The 20208-nt window shown below is 45.6% G+C and overlaps 1 protein-coding gene across 2 annotated transcripts in view; it reads right to left on the minus strand.

Moving 5' to 3' along the window:
• Window positions 1–19684, minus strand: part of MACROD2 (mono-ADP ribosylhydrolase 2) — an 842575-nt gene extending 822891 nt beyond the window's left edge. The window contains exons 1-2 of one of the 2 annotated variants that reach the window (XM_071582106.1): window positions 19412–19684; window positions 15258–15374 (exon numbers count right to left, since the gene is read on the minus strand). In XM_071582106.1, the coding sequence (XP_071438207.1) occupies window positions 15258–15374; window positions 19412–19457 (163 nt within the window). In that variant the 5' untranslated portion in view covers window positions 19458–19684. The remainder of the gene's footprint in view (window positions 1–15257; window positions 15375–19411) is intronic. The other variant, XM_071582105.1, reaches the window with a different exon arrangement.
• Window positions 19685–20208: the final 524 nt, after the last annotated feature.

Genomic DNA, 20208 nt, shown 5'->3' on the forward strand with positions numbered 1-20208 from the left:
AGACCCTCTGGCCTTGCCTTGCCATTCCCAGCTCTCTGGCTGCCAGGAAACAGCCTTGTGACATCCCAGCACATTTGGTGTCCCCTCTGTGATGCCACCACCTTCACGTTTCACATTCCAGTGCTCTGAGCTGGGCTCGGGGTGACCGACGGGCATCGCAGCTCCTCAGGGATCCCCGCCATGCTCCGCTCAGGGCTGTCCCTGCTCCTGGGACTGTCCCTGCTCCTGGGACTCTGTGTGGCCTCGCCGCTGCCCAGCACCCCTATCAGGGACAGCAGCGGGCTGGATGTGCCTGCCCAGCTCCTGCAGCAGCAGCCGGGCACTGGCACAGGCAATGCCAGCCTGTGGTGCCACAGCTGCACTTGCTTGGCCCTGTCCCTGCTAGTGGCCATGCTGTGGCTTGGATGTCACCTCTGGAGAAAAGCCAGGAGGTCACAGAGAGAGGTGAGGGCTGTGGTCAGGCAGCTGGGATGGAGCCAGGACACACCATGGCTAGGGGTGTGTGTAGGGTGAGCACTGACAGCCCTGTGGAGAGCACAGCCTGGGCAGGCACCAGGGGCTCTCTGCCTCTCCCTGCACCCAAGCCCAGAAGCAAGTGGGGCTCTGCCTCCTTCCTCCCAGCGGGAAACAAGGATGGGCAGAGCCTGCTGAGACCTTCTGCAGCCAACCTGGGGCAGCCCAGCCAGGTTCCAGCTCGGTCAGAATGGTCTCAGCCCCTTTCACTGTGCTCTCCCTCCCTGTGTCTTCCAGGAGAGGGGCTGGACCCCCTCAGCGTGGCGCAGGCCCTGCTGCCTGGTGGAATGCTCCAAGGATGACAGGATGGGCCAGCAGAAGGAAAGCTCCATGTCCATCACGAGCTGCCTGAGGCACCTGCACCGGCACGGGCTCCAGGGTGGCAGGAACAAGAAAGCCTTGGATGAGGAGGCAGCACTTTGCTGACTGAGAAAACAACACATGCTGGGCAAAAGGAGCAATGTACTGCAAGATTTCTAATGCAGCTTTTTTATTATTATTAAAATTGGTTATGAAAAAGACAGCTTTTTAATATGGTTTTAACTTTAGTCTTCCTAACAAGTTGACTGTAACTCCTGTGAGAAAGTGAAGTCAATGATCACTGAATTATCTTTCTATACACACACACAAAGGATAGAGCTGATCCTGGTGCATCCTTTCTAAAATGTTTTGTTTAGGCTGTTCATTTGAAGACACATAGGAGTGGAAACACCCTGAATGTTCCACCTTCTCTTTTCCCCTCTGCCCCAGTCTCAGGAGTACATTAGACTTGAAAATCCTCACCAGAAAGAGTTGAACATTCAAGTCCCACTCCCACTTTTTCCACTCTAGATCCACCCTATCATGTTCCATCTCTTTGCCTATGCACTCCAATTTCATTTAGTTCTCCCTCCTACATCACCCTGGAGCCCTTCAGTCACCTTCCAAACATCTCAGAGTCCAGAGCCACAGCTTGAAGCAGGATGAGATGGATTAGCTGAGCTCTTCACATCAAATACAGCAAATAGGCAGTCCTAGTCCTCAGCTTTTTACAAATCCTTTCAGCTCACCCCAAAAGAAAAGGGCCTTTACAACTTACACGTGGGTAGAAAAACATTAGATTTAGTCAACCAATACTGTGCTTGAAAAGAAAACATGTAAAGTTCTTCCAAACTAAGAGGAAAAAGGACTGTCAAAACATCTCACTAGAGGGAGCCCCCACCCAGGACATGAACATGCTCAGCTGGTGTAGTGGCCAAGGATGGCACAAACTTCCAGCGCTGGAATATGAGCCCTGAAACTCAGTCACTGCTCAAACAGCCACAGTTCTAAAGTCTAGCATAAAATATCTTAATGTTTTGAAATTGAGGTCTCAAGCATCCAATTACAGAAATCCCTACAGCAATAACCAAAGAGCTCACAACCAGAGGGAGGAGAAAAACCTACAGCTAGAAGAGGATCTGTTATAAAAAACTCTTATATTTGCATTTTAAAACTACTTGTTAATGAAAGTAGAGCACATACATAGTAGTAAAAAAAGGTACCAAAGCCCCATAGTATAAAGGAATACCTATGGCAAAGTAAAAAGCTCTTGGCACTCTGAGCAAAAGCCAACAAGATAAGAAATCCAAGAAAGTACAAGTGAAAAGGATTGATGGCAACAAGGCTCCCAGGCTCTCACTGTTACAATAAAAGTTTGCTAAGGGAGTCAGATGACTCCACTCCCCCCCCCCCAGTTCATAAGAACAAGTAACAGACTGAATTGCAAGAAATAAGCTGAAAATGGGACAGTTTCATCATTTCTAGTCAGCTTTAGAATTCACAGCTGAAGGAAGTAAATTAATTTGAAGTTAAAAATAAGTAAGTTTGCCCACTCTCTCATTCCTGCTACAGCAGTAACAGTAGGGATGTGTATCCCCCCCAAAAGGAAAGCTTCCCTAAAGGGATCTGGAAACAGTGCTGGAAAAAGAATCTGAGCAAGGGACGAGAATCACATCATCATCCCCAGGCAAGAGCCAGCCCTTCCACTCCTGGCAAAATCCTCAGCAAATACCGGACTGGGACAGTGCTCCCTTTTCCTGGGGTCACTCCAAAAACAAAAAGAGTTGAGTAAGATTTAGGAGTGCATCTGACCACAGGGGAATGTGAGGCAACAATTTTGCTACACCCTCTGCCCCTTTGCCCTTCAGTGCTTTACTTTTCTTTTTTAATTTAAGGCTTGGTTTTCACAAGTGCCCTGTCCTGTACAGACTAAAAATTACAAGCCATTAACGATTATTAACCTCACATCTAATACAGCTTCCCATTCCATTTGTTTCTGTACAGCCTTAAGGAGCATTGGAAAAGACAGATTGTAAGACCTGTTATATTCCATGTCTGCTTCCACTCCTACTAAGTGTGGATGATTGTAGAGGAAAGGCAGTTGCTTATCTAAATCAAGATAAGCATTATTTCCATATGTTCCATCAGCAGGGGGAAAGCATTCACAGATGCACTGTTGTACTTCAGATTTGTAGCACAGATTTGTTCTATCACTTCTTGGACTTAAACGAGATCAGAACCTGAGCACAAGGAAGAAACATCTGTTGCAGACAAATCACTTCCTACCTAGCCAAAAACACACCACAACGTGCAAGTCAAAGGCACTTGATGATGAACACCAACACCTTCTCTCTGACTGCACATTCTGCCAATAAGTTCTGTGTTTCAGCTAATTACAAAGTGGCGTAATTGGATTAGCTGAGGACTGCAGCCAAGTACCAAACTCCCGAGGCAAAGAGACACCACGAATCACAGAACAGATGAGGCTGGGTGGCATCTTTAGAGACTGTCAAGCCCAACCTCCCCAGGCAAAGCAGAGCCACTCACAGCAAATTGCCCAAGACCCTGGCCCAGCTGAATTTTGAGTATCTCCAAAAACAGACTCCACAACCTCCCCAAGAAACTTGTTCCAGCATTCAGACACCCTCACACTAAATGTGTGGTTTTCTTCTCTAATGCTTAGAAAGAATTTCCTCCTTTAACTTGTGCCTACTGCCTCTTGGCCTGTCACTGCAGCACTGAGAACAGTCATCTCCTTTACATCCTCCATTCTGTGTTTATAAACACTGATCCCATCTGGGGTGTCTCTTCTTCAGGCTAAACCCCAGCTCTCTCAGCCTCTCCAAGGCCCCTGATCATCTTTTAATCATCACTGTGGCACATTGGTGCATCAACCACAGTCCTGCACCACTGACCATTTTTCCTGAGGCTGCACTTTGCGCCCCATCTTCCAGCTTAGGAGGTCATGGTATCTCCCATTCAAGGTTTTTCAGGAATTATGAAATATCCCCCATCTGAGGTACAAGGGGCTACAACACACCCCTCTACAACTTTTGCAAAACCCCAGACCTCACTCCCTTGGGCCAAGTTAAATGTAGTGATGTGACTACCAGCAGCCCTCAAACAGGGTTGTAAGTACAAGCCTTGAGGTTTTAGCTCCATGTTTGCACAGGAACCACTGAAGACATTTACACATTACAGAGAGAAAGAGGGGTGTACCATGAGAACTGATCAAACAGCCAGGCAGTCTGAACAACCCACACAGTGCCCATGCAAAATGCAATTTTTGTGTGTTACAGAGGTCTTGCACAGTCCTTACAGTGTAATGTTCCAACCTTTTCCTCAGTCTGTCCCACACAGCTATTTATATCCCCAAAACACAAAGTTGAGAGGCAAAAAAACCCTTTTAGCCTGGGAGAAGAAGAAGTAGAAAGAAAGGAGGAGTTGGCCTTTTTTCTAAAGTTTTTGTAAACCAAGGGAACACTTGGTATGGAATTCAAAAGTTCCAAACACTGAAGTTTGAGAAAGGAGTAACAACAAATGAGGACAACAAGAACAGGAATACATCCTCAATTCTCATTTGTGATGCAACCTGGTCTGCAGGGACACGCAATTGTCAATTCATAAATCAAAGTCTTCTCACTTTGGCCTCATGCACAGTGACAGCAAAGACAACACAAGTAGGCTGAGGCCCCTGGGTATTCGTGTGTTTACTTGCAGAGTCAGCATCCAGCTGCTGTGGTTGCTCCTGCCTGCACTGCTGCCTTGGGATTTCATGATTTAGGGTCCACAGGAATGGCTGCTGGTTTAGCTGTGACCCAGAAGGAGCTGTGCTTTTGTACTCAAAGAAACTCATTCAATCACTGTCTTGTTTGGTTGGTCCTTTAGGTGAATGTTCAGAGAGCTTCCAGGCTTTGTAATGATATACTGGAATAAAAATGCTGTTGGGTACTGTCTTTGCTAAGTTCTTGCCCAAGCCTGATCATCAGTGCCTCACTCCCAGTGTTACCAAGAATTACAATATGCAGATTCTCCTTCCCAAGTGGCAGCCTGAGTTATACTGAAGTACATTAAAAGGTCAGCCAAGGTCACATGGAGGCAAGAACTACACTCCATTTCCTCTGACTCAATCCCTACTTTATAACCTCCTTCTACTACACAGTTTGTGACTAATAGCAGTCAAAAACAGAGAGACAAACATACTACATTGCTTTAGACCCCTGTCCATTGCTCCGTGAATCTGCTGACACTGGTCTATAAAGCTGGAGGGCTGCAGGTGGTGTCACTTCACTGGACTCCCTCACTGCCAAGGCACATCACCTTCACTGCAAGAGCTGAGTCTGGGCAGCATCACAGCATTCATACAACTATTCCTGGTGTGTTCAAATCGATCCAGCACCTCTTGGGATAACTGTGAGCCTTCATCCAAAACACACAACCAGCAGTGCAGCTTCAAAGCGGTCTGGAAAAAAATGACTTTTCACAAACAACCAGGTGTATGTTCTTCAGCAGCACCTGTTTTATTTACCAAAACATGAAACCCCATTTCTAATAGGCAAGCACATACAGCATCAAGCAGGATTAAAATAAGCCTATAGTGGGGAACCACAAATTCATCAGTTTTCATTCATTAGCTTACTAAGCAGTCAGACAATTTATATTCTACGTTTTTTGCTTTTTTAATTCCCTACACCATTGCTAAGCAACAACTTCTCTAGCTGAGCATTGCAGGCTTTTGTAGTACTTGCAGTGGAGCTTGGAAATAAAATGTTACTACCAGAAAACTATGCAAAACTACTGCAAAACCATCAGCAAATGTTTCACAACATTGTCATTTATGAACCACTCTGCATGAGATACAGTGACAACTGTTTACCAGGTGGGAGTAGGAACTTGATTTTTCTAGTATTAGAGGACACAGGTAAGTTCTTGTGCAAGTGCAAAAGATGTTTTCTCCATGAAAACATTAGGCTTGGTGGTAGCTCTTACCTTCCCCTACTCCCTGAGATACCAAGTGTAATTAGATACCCTAAGGAACAGCGAGGCTTCAACCCAAACAGCAAGGACCAGAGGAAATCTGCAATATTTGAAGAGAACTCTACTATTATTATCATTAGCTTTGTGAGTCATACTTGCTTAATTTAAAGCCCTTGGAAATGGAAATTAATACAAACTCACAAGCAGTTACAAACTCACTTGGAGTGTGTAGAAAGATTCAGCTCTATCTTTTTCTGCATTTCTATATAAAAATAAGATGCACCAAATCTCAGAGCTGCATGTCTGACTCTACCTTTGTAACTGCAGGCCCAACATGTTACTAATTTAAGACACCACAATATTTATTAAGAAATCCACTATTAAAAATCAAATATATCAATTAAATAACAAGGTAACTAATAAACACACTAAACTAATAAATACTGTGCATACACTCAGAGATGTCTCTACATCAGTTATAATGCCTGGATTTAGTCATTTGTGATATACTTACAATCCTTTTCCTGTAAGAACACTGGTGAGAATACAGAAACGGGAAAAAACAATGAAACTCCACTTTTTCTTTAAATGTAACTGATCTATACCCTCAGTGACAGTCACAGTGGGGTTTGCTTTCAGTGGATGGAGATTCATTAAGAAATCCCACCAAAGGACAGCACTGCAACACACAGTGCATCGGTGGGTGAGCAGTAGAGTACCTTATTCATACAGAAAAGTTTACATTGAGCACATGGGAATAAACCCAGTGCAGGCTGAACTTCAACTACAAATCATACCTGTGCAACTTTGAACACCTTTCCAGTCTAACCATCGTACCAAAGAGACCATCAGAAAGGCCCATCGTTGCATAAAAACACCACTGAAAAAGCAAAGGGCAGGATAAGGCAGGGAAATGTTTTAAAGCAAGACACAAGTGCAACCAGTCTCCTCATATCAACACTTTCTTCATATCTGCACTAGAGATGGACCAAGGCCTGTGGACAGGAGGCTCTTGGTAAACTCTAGAACAGACTTTTCTGAGTGTTTGACCATGAACTCACAGAGGTGCTGTCAGTGCAAAGGTGCTTGCACAGAACCACTTCCACTCGCTGAAATAAACACATTGGCTGCAACAGCACAAGGCTGAGCAGCTTCATTGTGCAAGATGTGCATTCTGTAGCATCCTATCCCCAAAACAAACATCTGGAACTTTGATAAGGACTCCTGTGACACGTCTGCAAACATGCCAAGCCAACATGCAATGGCCACAAGTCTCAGCATTTTCTGTGCACAAACATTACGCTTCACCCTTGCACCACACACTGAAGCAGGAAATATTTCTTAGTGAGAAGGAGCCATGCATAAAAGTATAATTTTAATGGGTTTGAAGGCTGTGCAAAATCCAAGTTTCTTTCTCAACTGGATTGTTAAGCCTTCTCTCCAGCAAATAAGAGCATTTTCTGGGCATCATAACTAACACATCTGTACACAGCACTTCCTACAGGGCTGAGGAATTTTCTCTCCACTGGAGTTTCCCAGAGCACATCAGCCCACACACACAGAGAAAGCCACATATCACTTCACAGAGTAAGTATGGCCATTTAATGGTTGGCCTCAATGACCTCGGAGCTCTTTCACAACCTTAATGATTCTGTGATTCTATACTACAACTTATTCAGACATTATTAGCTGGTTTGTTACACACTTGTACATGTTGAGCAGTTCAGCTCCAGTGAATCAGAAGTTTATCTGGTTTCCAGTGATTGGGTTTTTAACACGTGTAGTCAAGTATTTAACTGTGCATGAAGCAAATGTAACTATGCATGAAAGTTGGTTAATGTGATCCAAAGAGAGAGCTCAGTGAGCTTAAACTCCATCAGTGATCCCCCAACCTCACCAAGGCAGTACCCTCACCTAGTCTGAGTGTGAGGTTGGTTTCAAGCACCCAGAGAGCAGCAGCTGAGTAGCCTACCCTGTGTGATCACTAATTATCATTAGTCCCAGGCAGCAAATCCTAGCTGAGGCAATAGTCCAGCACCTTCATAAATGTCCATCACATTTAAGCTACCGAGAATTAATTAAGCCAAGTCATAAGTCTCTTACTGTCTTACCAAAAGAGGCTCCTGTCTCCTGCAGAAGGACATCAGCATTTTCCACCTACACTTGAAAACAACCCAAACTCACAGAGCCAGGCAACAGGTCTACATTACTAAGCCATGACAAGGGTACAATTTAACAGCTTGATTTTTGGCCTCAACCTAATCACAAGCACAAGGCTCCTAAGCAGGCTGGCACATTGGCTCACATCTGTCTGCAAAAGACTGTGAGGACATATGCCACAATCCATCATAAATTATAGATGAGGGCACTAGCCAAGCTACCCCACTGAGCAAAGCTACATGACTTCCTGAAACTGGCTTGGCAGAGCATTAATTTGGAGATATAATCTTGCAATCCTCCATGCTCAAAGACGCTCATCCTTTATACATAAAAAGGGGTGTGAAAAAAATGATAATCAAAGAACAGACATAAGCCAAAATACATAACTTTTCCCCTGCATATATTATACTATCTTACTCAACAAGTTACCATTATTCTTTCTCTCAGTAGTCTTGCACACAAGACAAGTCAGCCACCAAAATATTCCAGGCTAGAACCTACAATTTTTCGGAGCAATTCCTGAGGAACAGCACATGCTGACTTTCAGCATCACTGCTGCTGACCCACCCTCCCGCCCTCACACCCTGAACGAGCAGAGCCTTCCAGCTCCCAGCACCTGTATCAGCTCCACCTTCTAACTCTGCTTAGCCCTTCCTTAGGGACCTCAGTGCAAAACTTCAGTGCAGCAGCTACAGAAAAAAAGGATTGTATCACATATTGCCCAGCACAGAAACTTGGAAATTATTAATCTGGTCAAGACTCATGTCACTAGTAACTAAACATTGGAAATATTCTTTCTGGAAAAGATGTGCCTGACTTCCCTTGGCACCTCCAGCTACTGAAACCCACTGAGAGCCTGCAGAGCCTCGGTAAGGACACCAATTTATTGTTGAGAGCAACATCCTTTCCTGCAGTTAACTCTTGCCCCTCAAGGAGCTGTCTGCCACTGTAGATAAAGAGGGTTTTCTCAGCTGCCTGCAGAAAGGCCACAAAATGATTACTCTACCCAGGACCAGGACAAGCTTATTGCCGTGGAAGCTAACTTGTTAAAAAAAATCACCAAGCAGCAGCTTAAAAAGAGAAGTCACTGTTTTAATTACATCAAAGACAAGTGCTATTACTTTCTTAGAGAGAGGATTAGCCACACTGGATTTTGTGTTTTTAATCTATATAAACAAATCTGAACTTCTAATTTTTAATAATCATCTCACGTTTGCTGAAAGCAAGATTTTTTTTTTGTTTCTTCCCGAGAACACTTTAAAGAAAACTGTAGCACAAGCATCACTTGTTTGACAGCTAATCCATCCTATAGAGGTCACATGCATGCAGCTCACCAGGGAATTACAAGGCCAATTGAATACATATTCATTCTTTCTCTTTGCTGTAGTTTCACTCCCTGCATTAAACACACTCATTTATCCACTTATATCCGGGTTATCACTAATTAGACAGGAATATTTGCCTCCAAAAACCAACCAACACATACGCACAGATTATTGCTCTCGAGCAATAAGCAAACTTGCACCTGAGGAGTCATTCCCATCTCTGTCCTGTGCAAGGCTACCTTTGGAAATCAACAGCCAAAGGGGTATTTGAGGAAGGCAGAAAGGTGTGTGGGGCCAGCAGATCACATGGTCAGATTTGCACCACTCTGCAGCTCTGCATCTGCTCAGGACACGTCCCCAAAGAGCAGCCAAGAGCCCGAGTGAGGCAGAGCACACAGGGCTCTGGTTACTCCCCACTGCCCTGGCAGCCTTTGAGATCTGTTGCAGCAAACAAAAAACAGCTCAGCCTTAAAGTCCCCCTGTACAAGGGCACGGCCACACAGACCCCTGGACACCTCCAGAACAAACCGGGAAGCGGTAAACACGATTTGCTGTTGTTACCCCTCCAGTTCCTTTGCTGCTTTCTTAACACACATGGACAGCGCAGAAATGAGCAGACAGATTCACAGTCACTTCCACAAAAAGCACATCATTTCCCAAGTATTCAAATTACTTCATTCTCACGATCTGCACACAATTCACACAAACCACAGCTGCTGGTCTTTCCGTGGTGCTCCCCCAGGGATTACACACAGCACTTCACACACAGTGATCTCCAAGTGACACAGCTTTCTAACCTTAAACACACCAATCCTGAAGAGACCTTGTGATCAGACATTCAGTCTGAGTAACAGTGGGGTGACAAGACATGAAGAGTAAGGACAAAACCAAATCCAGCGTGAGTTTAAGCAAAGCTGGAATTCACATTCAAGGCCACAATAACAGCAGAGATCCTGAGTGGTGGCACACAAGTTATTGCTGTTTCTGTGTGAGCTCAGCAGAAAAACTGCTGCACTGTGAACTTCACCAAACCAAGAGTGGAAGGAGCAAAAGCACCATTTTCTTCAACAGATAGAAAGCATCACACTGAGCTAAAATGTCTCGCTTTGCTTTCATCCTTGTCACTCAGCTAAAAATGTGTTATAAAGACAGTTGTTAAAGTCACTGTAAGAAAATCCCCACAATGGCAAGCTGATGGACTTGTATTCTTGGTGGGAGGATGGTCTTGAAGCACACTGGCTTCACACAGCTATTACAGACAACTCATTGTCATAACTCGCCCAACAATCAATCTTTATGTTCTGGTTGTGCACAATTTCCTTTTCTGTGTAAGTCACTGAAAATAATGAGTGGTTTAGAGAAATGTTATTTCTCCCTTGCAGTGGGCTGAATTTCACAGCATCATAGTAGTCGTGTCACTTCCCAAGGTCAGTTTGAGAATATTCACCTGGATTCCTGTTTCCTGCAGGACAGACACATCAAACAGAGCCACACGCAGGGACTGGTCTCTTGGGAGCATCTCCTGTGCTTAGTTACCCATTTCAGGACATGCTGGTCAGGATTGTCACACATTTTCTTTCCACCATGAAGCACTCTGTGTGGCTTACCTGGATGGTTTGTCTCTGCACTGTTGTGTCAACCTACTGTGAATATTTAGAAAGCTACACATTCACAGTACAAAGATGCTTTTACTAAATGCAAATCTAATTATTATACATAAAACCATCAGTGTTAAAGTAGATTAAAATTTGAATACACTTGGAACCATGTAATTTTCTTTAAAAATTGCAGATTAAAAAGATCCAGAAGCTGCCAAAACATCTAAACATATTTCAAGACAAGCTTAAAAACAACTGCAGAACTTTTATGCGATTTAATCTTAAACAAAAATAAAAAAGTCTGTTGTTTCCTTCCATTTTAACTTCATCCAATCAAAATTAGTTCTTACCATTAGCAAAGATCTTTAAACCACCACCCGAATTTGCTGTTTTCTTGGCAGCACTGCCATGCCAATGAATTCCAGAGGGTGTGAGAGTCAGCAGGACTGTCAGCTGCCTGGAGTTAAACTGTATCATTTATTCAATTTTTTGAATTGCCCAATTAACGCAACAAAATGTTTTTCTACCAGTGGCACACAAAACCCAGCAACAACTAAATTCCCAAGACCCTGATTTTTCAAAAAGCTTTCAGGAAAAAGTTTTCTGAAGTCATCTCTCACATTCAGCCCCGCAGAGAATCTTTGGGAATTAGTGTGTACCTGACAAAAAGCTAATGTTGTACTTAACTTCAAAACCTACTCTAGTTGTTATTCTACATGGTGGTGTTTTATTCACTGAGCAACAGCAGCTCCTGTTGCTGTACAAGATGAGTGCCCAGCATAAAATACTGTGTAATAAATATCATTGAAACAAAGGGATATAAATTCTAGAGCTTCAGAAAACAAGTCCATTATTCACATGTTGTCAAGGAGGAACTCTGCTTCAAAGTGCATAAGAAAACAGATGAAATGTCTCCTTTTGGGGTATCTGAGGGATAAGAAGCAGGAAGAATGATGGATTTCAGTATATTCATACCATCCAGCCCTCTACAACACACTCATTTTTGTTTCCAAGTGGGCAAGGGCTTATTTCCTTAGTAAATAAATAAAACAAACAAAGCTTATGTTTACAGAACTACTTCAAGAACAAAAATTGTGCCTTCTAACCGCCCCCTCAGATATTAAAGAGGTTCACTTGTCACTAATTGTCTACTTGATCTCCAAGATCCACTTGTGCATCCTGGCACACCAATATCCAGGGATGGCACAGGGCAGTCCTTCTGGCAATGCACATGCCCACCCCAGCTTGCTTCCCTCAGCTCAGAGAAGTGGGCACCAGGCTGTGTCCCTGCATTCCACACTGCACCACCCTGCTCCCAAAACCGAGCATTAACACAAACATGCACCAAATTCCATGCCAAAACACACACCAGCTGAACTTCTTATGGTTAGTTGTGTCCATATGAGGAGACCTGCAAAAAACGTGGGCTATTGTTTTAGTCACAGTTGAGTATTTTAACAAAGACACTGATGCTTTCCAACATTTTTGCTGTGACAGAGACAAAGCCCTAGTCAGGTGCCATTCAGAACCCTCTTTACATAGTTACACATCCCTCTGTTACTCACAAAGACTTCCAGGCCTTGCCAAAACACCAACTTACTCCAAGCTTTACTGGTTTTCTTCAGAATTTAGTTCTGAGCACAACTCTGTGTTACAGGGTGAAGGAGGAAGGGTAAGAAAAAACCTTATTTGCATCAACTAGGGTATGTTCTCCAAACTTGCCAATAAAAAGGACCCAGGAGTACCCCAGCAGTGAGGTTGGTTCCTTCCCAACATGAATGTTTTAAGTCATTTCAATTTGAGGAGTTCCACACACACACTTTACAAAATAAACCTCCATATGACAAAAGTGTATGTCTACCTGGAATATCCCAACACCCTCCAGTGAGTCACATTTAAAAATGGGCACCATGAAGGTTTTATGTTGTTCATGCCATTTTTCCACTCAGCCAGTACACAAATCTGTGCAGCACTGAACAGTCTTAATCTCCAGTTGAGTACTGAGTATCTACAGGGACCATTGCCAGCCCAGATGCTCTGCCCTTCTCCTGCAGCTTCTCACTCCAGCAGCTGATTGATTGCTCCTGCTTCACTTGATTTGTTCTTGGTTGCTTTCTTGATTTCTCTTCATCACTCTTCCTGAACAGCCACTCCACGCTTTACTAATCAATCTGTCATTTATTCACTGGATACAGTGTTGGAAGTAAATGGTAAAGAATTTTTTTCCACTTTTCCCATCAGTTGCTGTTTTGGCTTGACAAGTATACAAAGGATTTTATTTTTTTTCCCCCTCTTCAGTTTGTCAGTGCAAGCAGCCACCTTTCACTTGAAGAAAATATGAGAACTTGGACATGGCATTGTCAAATCATCACCAATTCCATCACATCTGGGGCTTCACTTGTTCTCTCCAGAGCCTCCTTCAGGCTGTACCTGTTGCCTCCACATGTCCCAGTATACAGAGCAGAAGTTCCCATCACCAACAGTTCAATTTTAGTTTTCCAGCATTTCAGCTCAAAGGGACAGTTCTTGCAAACTCTCAATACCTTCAGAGTGGGGTCAACATTTAGGGGAAGTTTGAGACACAGTCACATTAACACACATATATTTTCTAATTGTATTGAACAGCTGGAATGTGGAAGCACTTCAGCAGTCCAGCCTTCCAGAAGTTCACTATTCCACATGGCTTATTTACAACAAATACATGAAAGAAAACAAGTGACTACAGATATTTTCTCCTGAATGTACAGTATAACAAAAGCTTCAAGTAGCAGAGAAGTGTTTCAGCACAACTTGTGCCTTCCAGCAATTTTTTTTTGGAATGTACTGGGTACTAACAGAAAGAATGCAAGAGCAGCTACAAGAAAATAAATTCACCACTGCCATGATTCAATACCCACGTATTAGACACTGACATTTTGCTTCTGTGAAGTGTAACACCAATCACAAGGTAAATCCACACCTTGTCACCTTCAGCAGCCCAAGTAATACAAGCTCTGTGAATTTCAGCACTTTACAGAGAATGTGAGAGTAGCTGGAATAAAAACAGAGTTTGGGCTAGAACAGATAAAGAGTCTCCCAGTTAAACCTCTTGACATGCTGCATATTCCCACATACCCTGAAATGAATTCAGGAGAACTCAGGTAATATTTTTTATTTTTATGCAGCCTTTGTTTTCTAGATGGAAAGGCTTCCTGATGGTGAAAGATATAAAAGGGAGAAAGGGGTCTATGGGTACTGATGTAATTCAGCTACTCAGCAGCGCTGAAGAGCTCAGCAACCTCTGACATATTTTCACTGCAAAAGTCATTCCAGATGCTTTTAGGAGTAGAGGAGAGCTTTAGCTAGCTGTTTATGACAAGGACATCTGCAAATCTGTCAGCTCCTCCAGATTGTGCTAAAATAAGTGTTACAGCCTTCCCATTTTATTAAAAGCAGCTGATTAGCTCCAGGCCTCATCTCACCTGGAGTATTACCATAAAGACCACGTTCACCTGCAGCCACAAGATAACTTAACACACCTGTTCACACAGGCCAGTCTTTGCCCTTAATAATAACAACAGGGTCAGAAAACTAGTCCTGTATCAGCAGAGGCAAGAAACACTTCAGGTCTCACAGTTAGATGCTTCTCCAAAATAACAAAGGCTTCAGCCAAACAGGGTAACAAGACACAGACAGAAAAGAGGAGGAGAACACCAGCTCAAAAGTCATCCTTGTTCTTCCACACCCTTGTGTGGATGAAAGGGAAGTAGACAAAGAAAAAGGCACTGTTACAGAATTACTTACAGAGTACAGAACTCTCTAAGTGAAGAGGATTCTCATTTTTGGTCAGTCCTCACTGCAAGTATTTAGACAACTCTACTGGTGATCACAGTCATGACAAGGCTGCACACACTGAGAGAATGGGAGTTAATCAGGCCAGGCTGGTGTTCCTCAGCCCAAGAAAACAGGCAGGACCAAAAGTAAGAGAGGCTTCAAAGCCTGTCTTCTCCCATTTCTGGATTTCTAGAAAACAACACAACTTGTGCACTTCCCCTCTGCTTTTCAGTCACCTACAATACAGTTTTGTCCACATTCCCCATATCATTATGCTCACTAAGTTGCAAAGACAAAGCTCCTTAAGCATGGAATATCTGAAAAGTTAGACTCATGCAGAGAACAGTTATTTTACACAATTAAGGGTTATTGACTCCACCTGGGGATACCTGCAGAGTTAGGGGACACCAGTGAGGCTTTAAGAAATTCTGTTGGGTTTTTCCTCCCTGCCCCCATTTTAGGCTCTTGCTGTTTGCACCAACACAGGTTCTATGCCTTGGCCTTCCTGAAAGTAACTTCAGACTGAGAAAACAGAGTGGTCTATATTTTAAGACTGCCTCGTTTTACTTACCATCACTTTCACTCTTGCTTTTTAGGTCTTCCATCCATGTTGGAATAGCTTTCAATGCAACGTAGTCCCCCGCATACTCCTTGCGTCTCTCTTCCAAGGTCATCTTCAGCAGACGCTCTGGACAGGGGAAAGAGAGGTGAAAAAAGTTCTGTGAACTTCCACATGTAGTGACCACTGCAGTGCCCTCGATGCACTGAAATGCCACTTGGGAGAACTAAGCACAAGTGATGTGGTGAGTTACAGTAACAGGAGCTGAACATGGTGCATCTAAACAACTGCCTGTGCCTGGATAACCCAGTTCAGCAAAATGAAATATCTCTTCCTCATACTCTGGGCTGTCCAGGCTTCCTTCCTTCCCACATCACAGATTCTGGGCTGTCCAGGCTTCCTTCCTCCACACATCACTGCTTTCTCCTGCCACTTTAATCCTAGGATCAGAGCACAGAGCAACTTAAGTAGGGAATTGTTGTTTTAAAGGGATTTTCAGGTATGAAAGTCTGCTCTGTGTGTTCTGAATTTGTAAACCAGAACAAAAAAAGTTAGAAAGGTCAAAATTGAAACATTTTTACTGAAAACAAGTCCAGTGTCAGCATGTAGAGGTTGGGAGAATGGCAGCGAAATTAATAAAGCGCTAGCACCTCACCAAAGAGGCCAGAGCTGAAGCAAACATTCTGTTACTTTGTAGGTGACTTGGGTGGTAAGAAAGGCACCTTTAGCTTTAGAGACTTCCCATTTGAACATTAACAGGACACACTTGTTACCACACTGAAACAGGTGTGGATGGTTCTTCTTGTTTTCTCCTGGGAAAAAGTCACCACCTCTTTTCTCCAGGCATTTAGTGAAAGGTGAAGCCTCAGACTGTGCAGCTGTGATTGCTGCTGCCAGCTTCACTCTTCTTCAGACCCCTCTATAAATGCACTAAATTCTACAGTAAGGAAAATAATCCTAATGGGCCAACACTGCAAACAAGCCCAGCACTTTTTTGCAGCCACATCCTCCTCTCCCTCCCTACCTCATAAATGCTTAATATTAGCTCAGCACAAGATGCAAAGCTTTTCCCCTCCCAAAAGGAGAAGGGGGGGGAAACCAACAAAAAAACCCTCTAGAGCACATCCTAACACCCATCTACTACTCAAGTTTCTGGTGTTTTTACCAGTGTCATTATTACTACTGTTACCACACTTAACAGCTTTTTTTGACACGTTAATCAGTAATAAATGCTCTTTGAGGATTCAAGGGCTTTTAGGAGTGCTGGGGAAGGCTAGACCCATATTGGTTGCCTTTGATATAAAGGACTAGATGGACATGAAAAGAACATTTTCTTCTCAAGTTGAAGAAGCAGCAAAAGAGTTGGACATGGAAACTGCTTATCAGATGAAACATGGAAAAAATAAGAAAGAAAATCACTTTCACTGTGGTTTTGGTTTTTCTGTTGGGTTGGTTTTGGGGTGTTTGGGTTGTTTTTTTCAATAAAGTTTCCTAATTATGTAGGCTGCAATCAGCACAGCCTAATAGCAAAAACCAACTTTTGGCTACAGACTCCCTTAAAGTAAGTCCACTTTGATATTTTTGACAGTATCACCAATTTCTTCAGTTGACAAAAACATTTCTCTCCTGTTACTCAGGCTGGGTATACCTTAATTGGATATTTACATCTGCCAAAGCAGAACTGATGTGACCAGGGTCACCATTATGCACAACAGATACGCACTTAACTCCATTACTTGAACTTCAAGCAGACAAAATTCCAAGTATTTGGCATGAACAATGAAGTGCTATAGGAAGGCAGACCCGAGCGAGTGTGGGCCTGTGTGTGTCAGGTTTGAGGGACTCACAAGCAGAGCAGTTTCTGGGTACCTTTTGCTGAAGAGGTGACAGAGCCAGTCCTGTGCCTTCAAAACACAAGTTCCTCTCTACAGAAAGGTTTTATAAAACTGTACTCTTGTGAGTCAGCAGCAAGAACTTAAACTGAGTCTTAATTATACACAAATCTCCCAAAAGATGCTCCCAACAGCCTTCACCACAAGAACAATTGGCAAGTTTGCAGGCAGCCCAGTCCTGTGTCTAAGACTCTGAAATCAACTCCAGTCCCATTCCTGCTCCCTTTCAGCTGTCCTCAAACAAGACCTCCCCTGGGAGGACACGGACCAACCCTTAATTATCAAGAAAGTAATTAAGAAAAGCAAGTGTATTGTCAGTGGGTTTGAACTCAATATTCAGTAATCGGTGCTTTCTTCTTTTCAAGAGGTGCTTCAGAATATAAAAGGCTGAGAGCAATTGCACTCAGAGTGTCATGGGAAGAGCAGAACCAGACAGCACAGACAGCTTGGCAGGGATTCAGGATACCTGTGAAAGGTAAAGGCAGTCCTAACAAAAGATTGGATTTCCAAAGTAACAGTCTGGGTAGGAAGAAAAGAAGTTGGGCTTCTGTAGTTTTCCTCTCTAATAAAGAAGGTACTCAGTAAATCCCACAGGGTTACAGGCTGAACAGCAATACCAGCAATGAGCAGAAAGGTTTTTTCCTGCTCTCCTCACTCAAAATACCCAGGGCCAGCACCATCAGCATGGTGTTGGAAAGCAGCTACTGGTGCAGAAGTCTGGCAAATGCTGTTTGTTCTCACTAGGCAAAGACAATGAGTTCTGGCCAGCCAGCACTCAAATATGATTCCTGGATGGAAAAACCTCACCAGCAGTCTGGAAATCTGGTTTGCACTCAGTAACTTCACCATGCTGATGGAGACACGGAGACCACCATCCTCAGAGCTGACTGTGACAAGGAAAGTGTGTCAGCAGCTCTGATTTCCAGTTCACCCTCCAGCCCCTTCACCCAGCCCTCCTTACCAAGGGCCTGAGTTCACTCACCAGGTTATGAACTCACACAGACAGCAGCAGAGCTGGAAGAGACAAGGGGGAGTAACAGAAGCATTCACCAGAACCTTCCAGAAACCTTTCCCCCTCTACCCCTTGCCCAGAACCAGTGCTTTTTGAAGGTAACGACATCCAGCATTAAGGCAAATCAGTTACAGCTGAGCCCAGCTAATCAGCAACACCTGAGAATAATTAGCTGTAGCTTCTTCGTTGAAAACAAACTTTTCTCAGGTAGAAATTTGCTGCCTTACTTTCCCTACAGAAACATGGATTGTAAGGCAGAAAAAAAGCTTGGAACAAAAGTCACCTCATTTGAGAAGAGTTCAACAGAGAGATCCCTTCAGTTGTGTTTTAATTGTTTTTCCTTACAAACGTGCACTTGATTTCTGGCACAGACAGGAAGGATGAACCCTATCCCTTGAATTGGTCTTGACTTGAAACACACACAGAGTCACAGGAAGAAAGAGAACTTAAAACATGAGCCTCTGGTATATTTCCCATCCTCTCCTCGGGTATTACTACATTATTTGTAAACACAACAGGCAACAAGCTTTCCTCCCAGCAGATATAAACACTGCACTTCCACTGTGAATGTTTTTCTTAATGTTTACGTTGCTCTCCACGGGATTGACATAAAGTACCCCAACAGCAAGGTCTGCATCAAATGCTTGGCCCACAGTTCTCATGCCCTGGAGTTTGACTTTGGGGATCTTTAAACCGCGAATACACAGGTGAGGGGTCCTTAAAAAATAGGAAAGGAGTGAATAGGTGGAATGCGGGGTGGGTGCTTTGGGAGCCTCATCCTCAACACTTCCCCGCAGCTGCGGGCGCTGGAGTCGACCTGCAGCCCGGTGCGCCAGCAATCCACACGAACCGTGTGTTCCCTTGGGAAACAAGGAGGAAAGGCACGTTTTGGGGGCATGTGCTCAACTTTTCGGCCTGAGACACTCCCCCAAGGTGACTCGGGGGCGGGAGCGCGGTGTGCCCCGCCCGGCCCCCCCGCGCCCCGCACGGACCGCTCCGCGCCGGGGGGACAGCCCCGACCGTCACCCCGAGCCCGGGGGCACCGCGGGTGTGTGCAGCTCGGCTGGTCCGGCCAGGAGACCGCCGGACACGGAGCGCTCGGAGAGCAGAGCGCTCGGATCCTGCCCAGCCTCCCCACGCCGTGCCCTGCGCCGCGGGAAGCGCTGCGGGACCCCGAGCCCGCCCGTGCCTCCCTCCCTGCCCGCTCAGCGCGGGGTCAGCGGCGGCAGCGGCGGGCCCGGTAGCGGGCAGGGCGAGAATACCTTTCTCCTCCCGCCAGGGCTTTTTCCGCTTGTTGCCGGGGTACATGGTGGCGTGGCTGGCGGCGGCTTTGAGCTGCAGGTTCCCCAGGCTCACGAGGGGGTGGAGGAGACGCCGCGCCAGAGCCAGAGCCGAGCGATACGGACGCCCCGCGCCGCTGCTGCTGCTGCTCCCGCCGGGTCCGGCTCCGCGCCCGCCGCACGGTGCCCGTCAGCGGGTCACGCCTCGCTCTACCCCGACACCCCCGCAGCGCCCGCCCCGCTCCGCGCCGCCCGTTGGCTCCGCCACACGCCGCTCAGCAGCCGCCGCCGCCTCCTCCCCCCGCGCCGGACAGGAGGAGCCTGAGCGCGGCGGCCCCGCTGGGTCGGCAGGATGCGGCGGCGGGGAAGGGGGTGCTGTGCACAGTGCGGTGCGGGTGCTCGGTGCCACAGCCCGCGCCGGGCTCGGTGCCCCGCGGGCAGCAGGGGGGCAGTGGGGGCAGCCCCGCACCGCCCCGCGCCCGCCCCTCCGCCCCTCTGCTTCCGGGTTGCGGCGGCTCCGGCCGTGCCGGCACCGTGGGGTTGTTGCCGAGAGACCGCGGCGGGACCGGCCCGGCCCCGGAGCCTCCGGGACGCAGCAAAGAACAGCCCCGGCCGGCGCACAGACAGGTGCGGAGCTGCCGAGCTGAGCGCACCGGGAGCGGCGGCTCCGCGGGCGTGTCCAGAGAGGGCAGCGGAGCCGGGGAAGGGGCTGGAGAACAAGCGTGGTGAGGACCGGCTGAGCGAGCTGGGGATGTTCAGCCCGCAGAGAGGGAGGCTCA

Source organism: Pithys albifrons, chromosome 2 (assembly GCF_047495875.1).
Source record: "Pithys albifrons albifrons isolate INPA30051 chromosome 2, PitAlb_v1, whole genome shotgun sequence".
In the NCBI taxonomy this organism is placed as follows: Eukaryota; Metazoa; Chordata; class Aves; order Passeriformes; family Thamnophilidae; genus Pithys; species Pithys albifrons.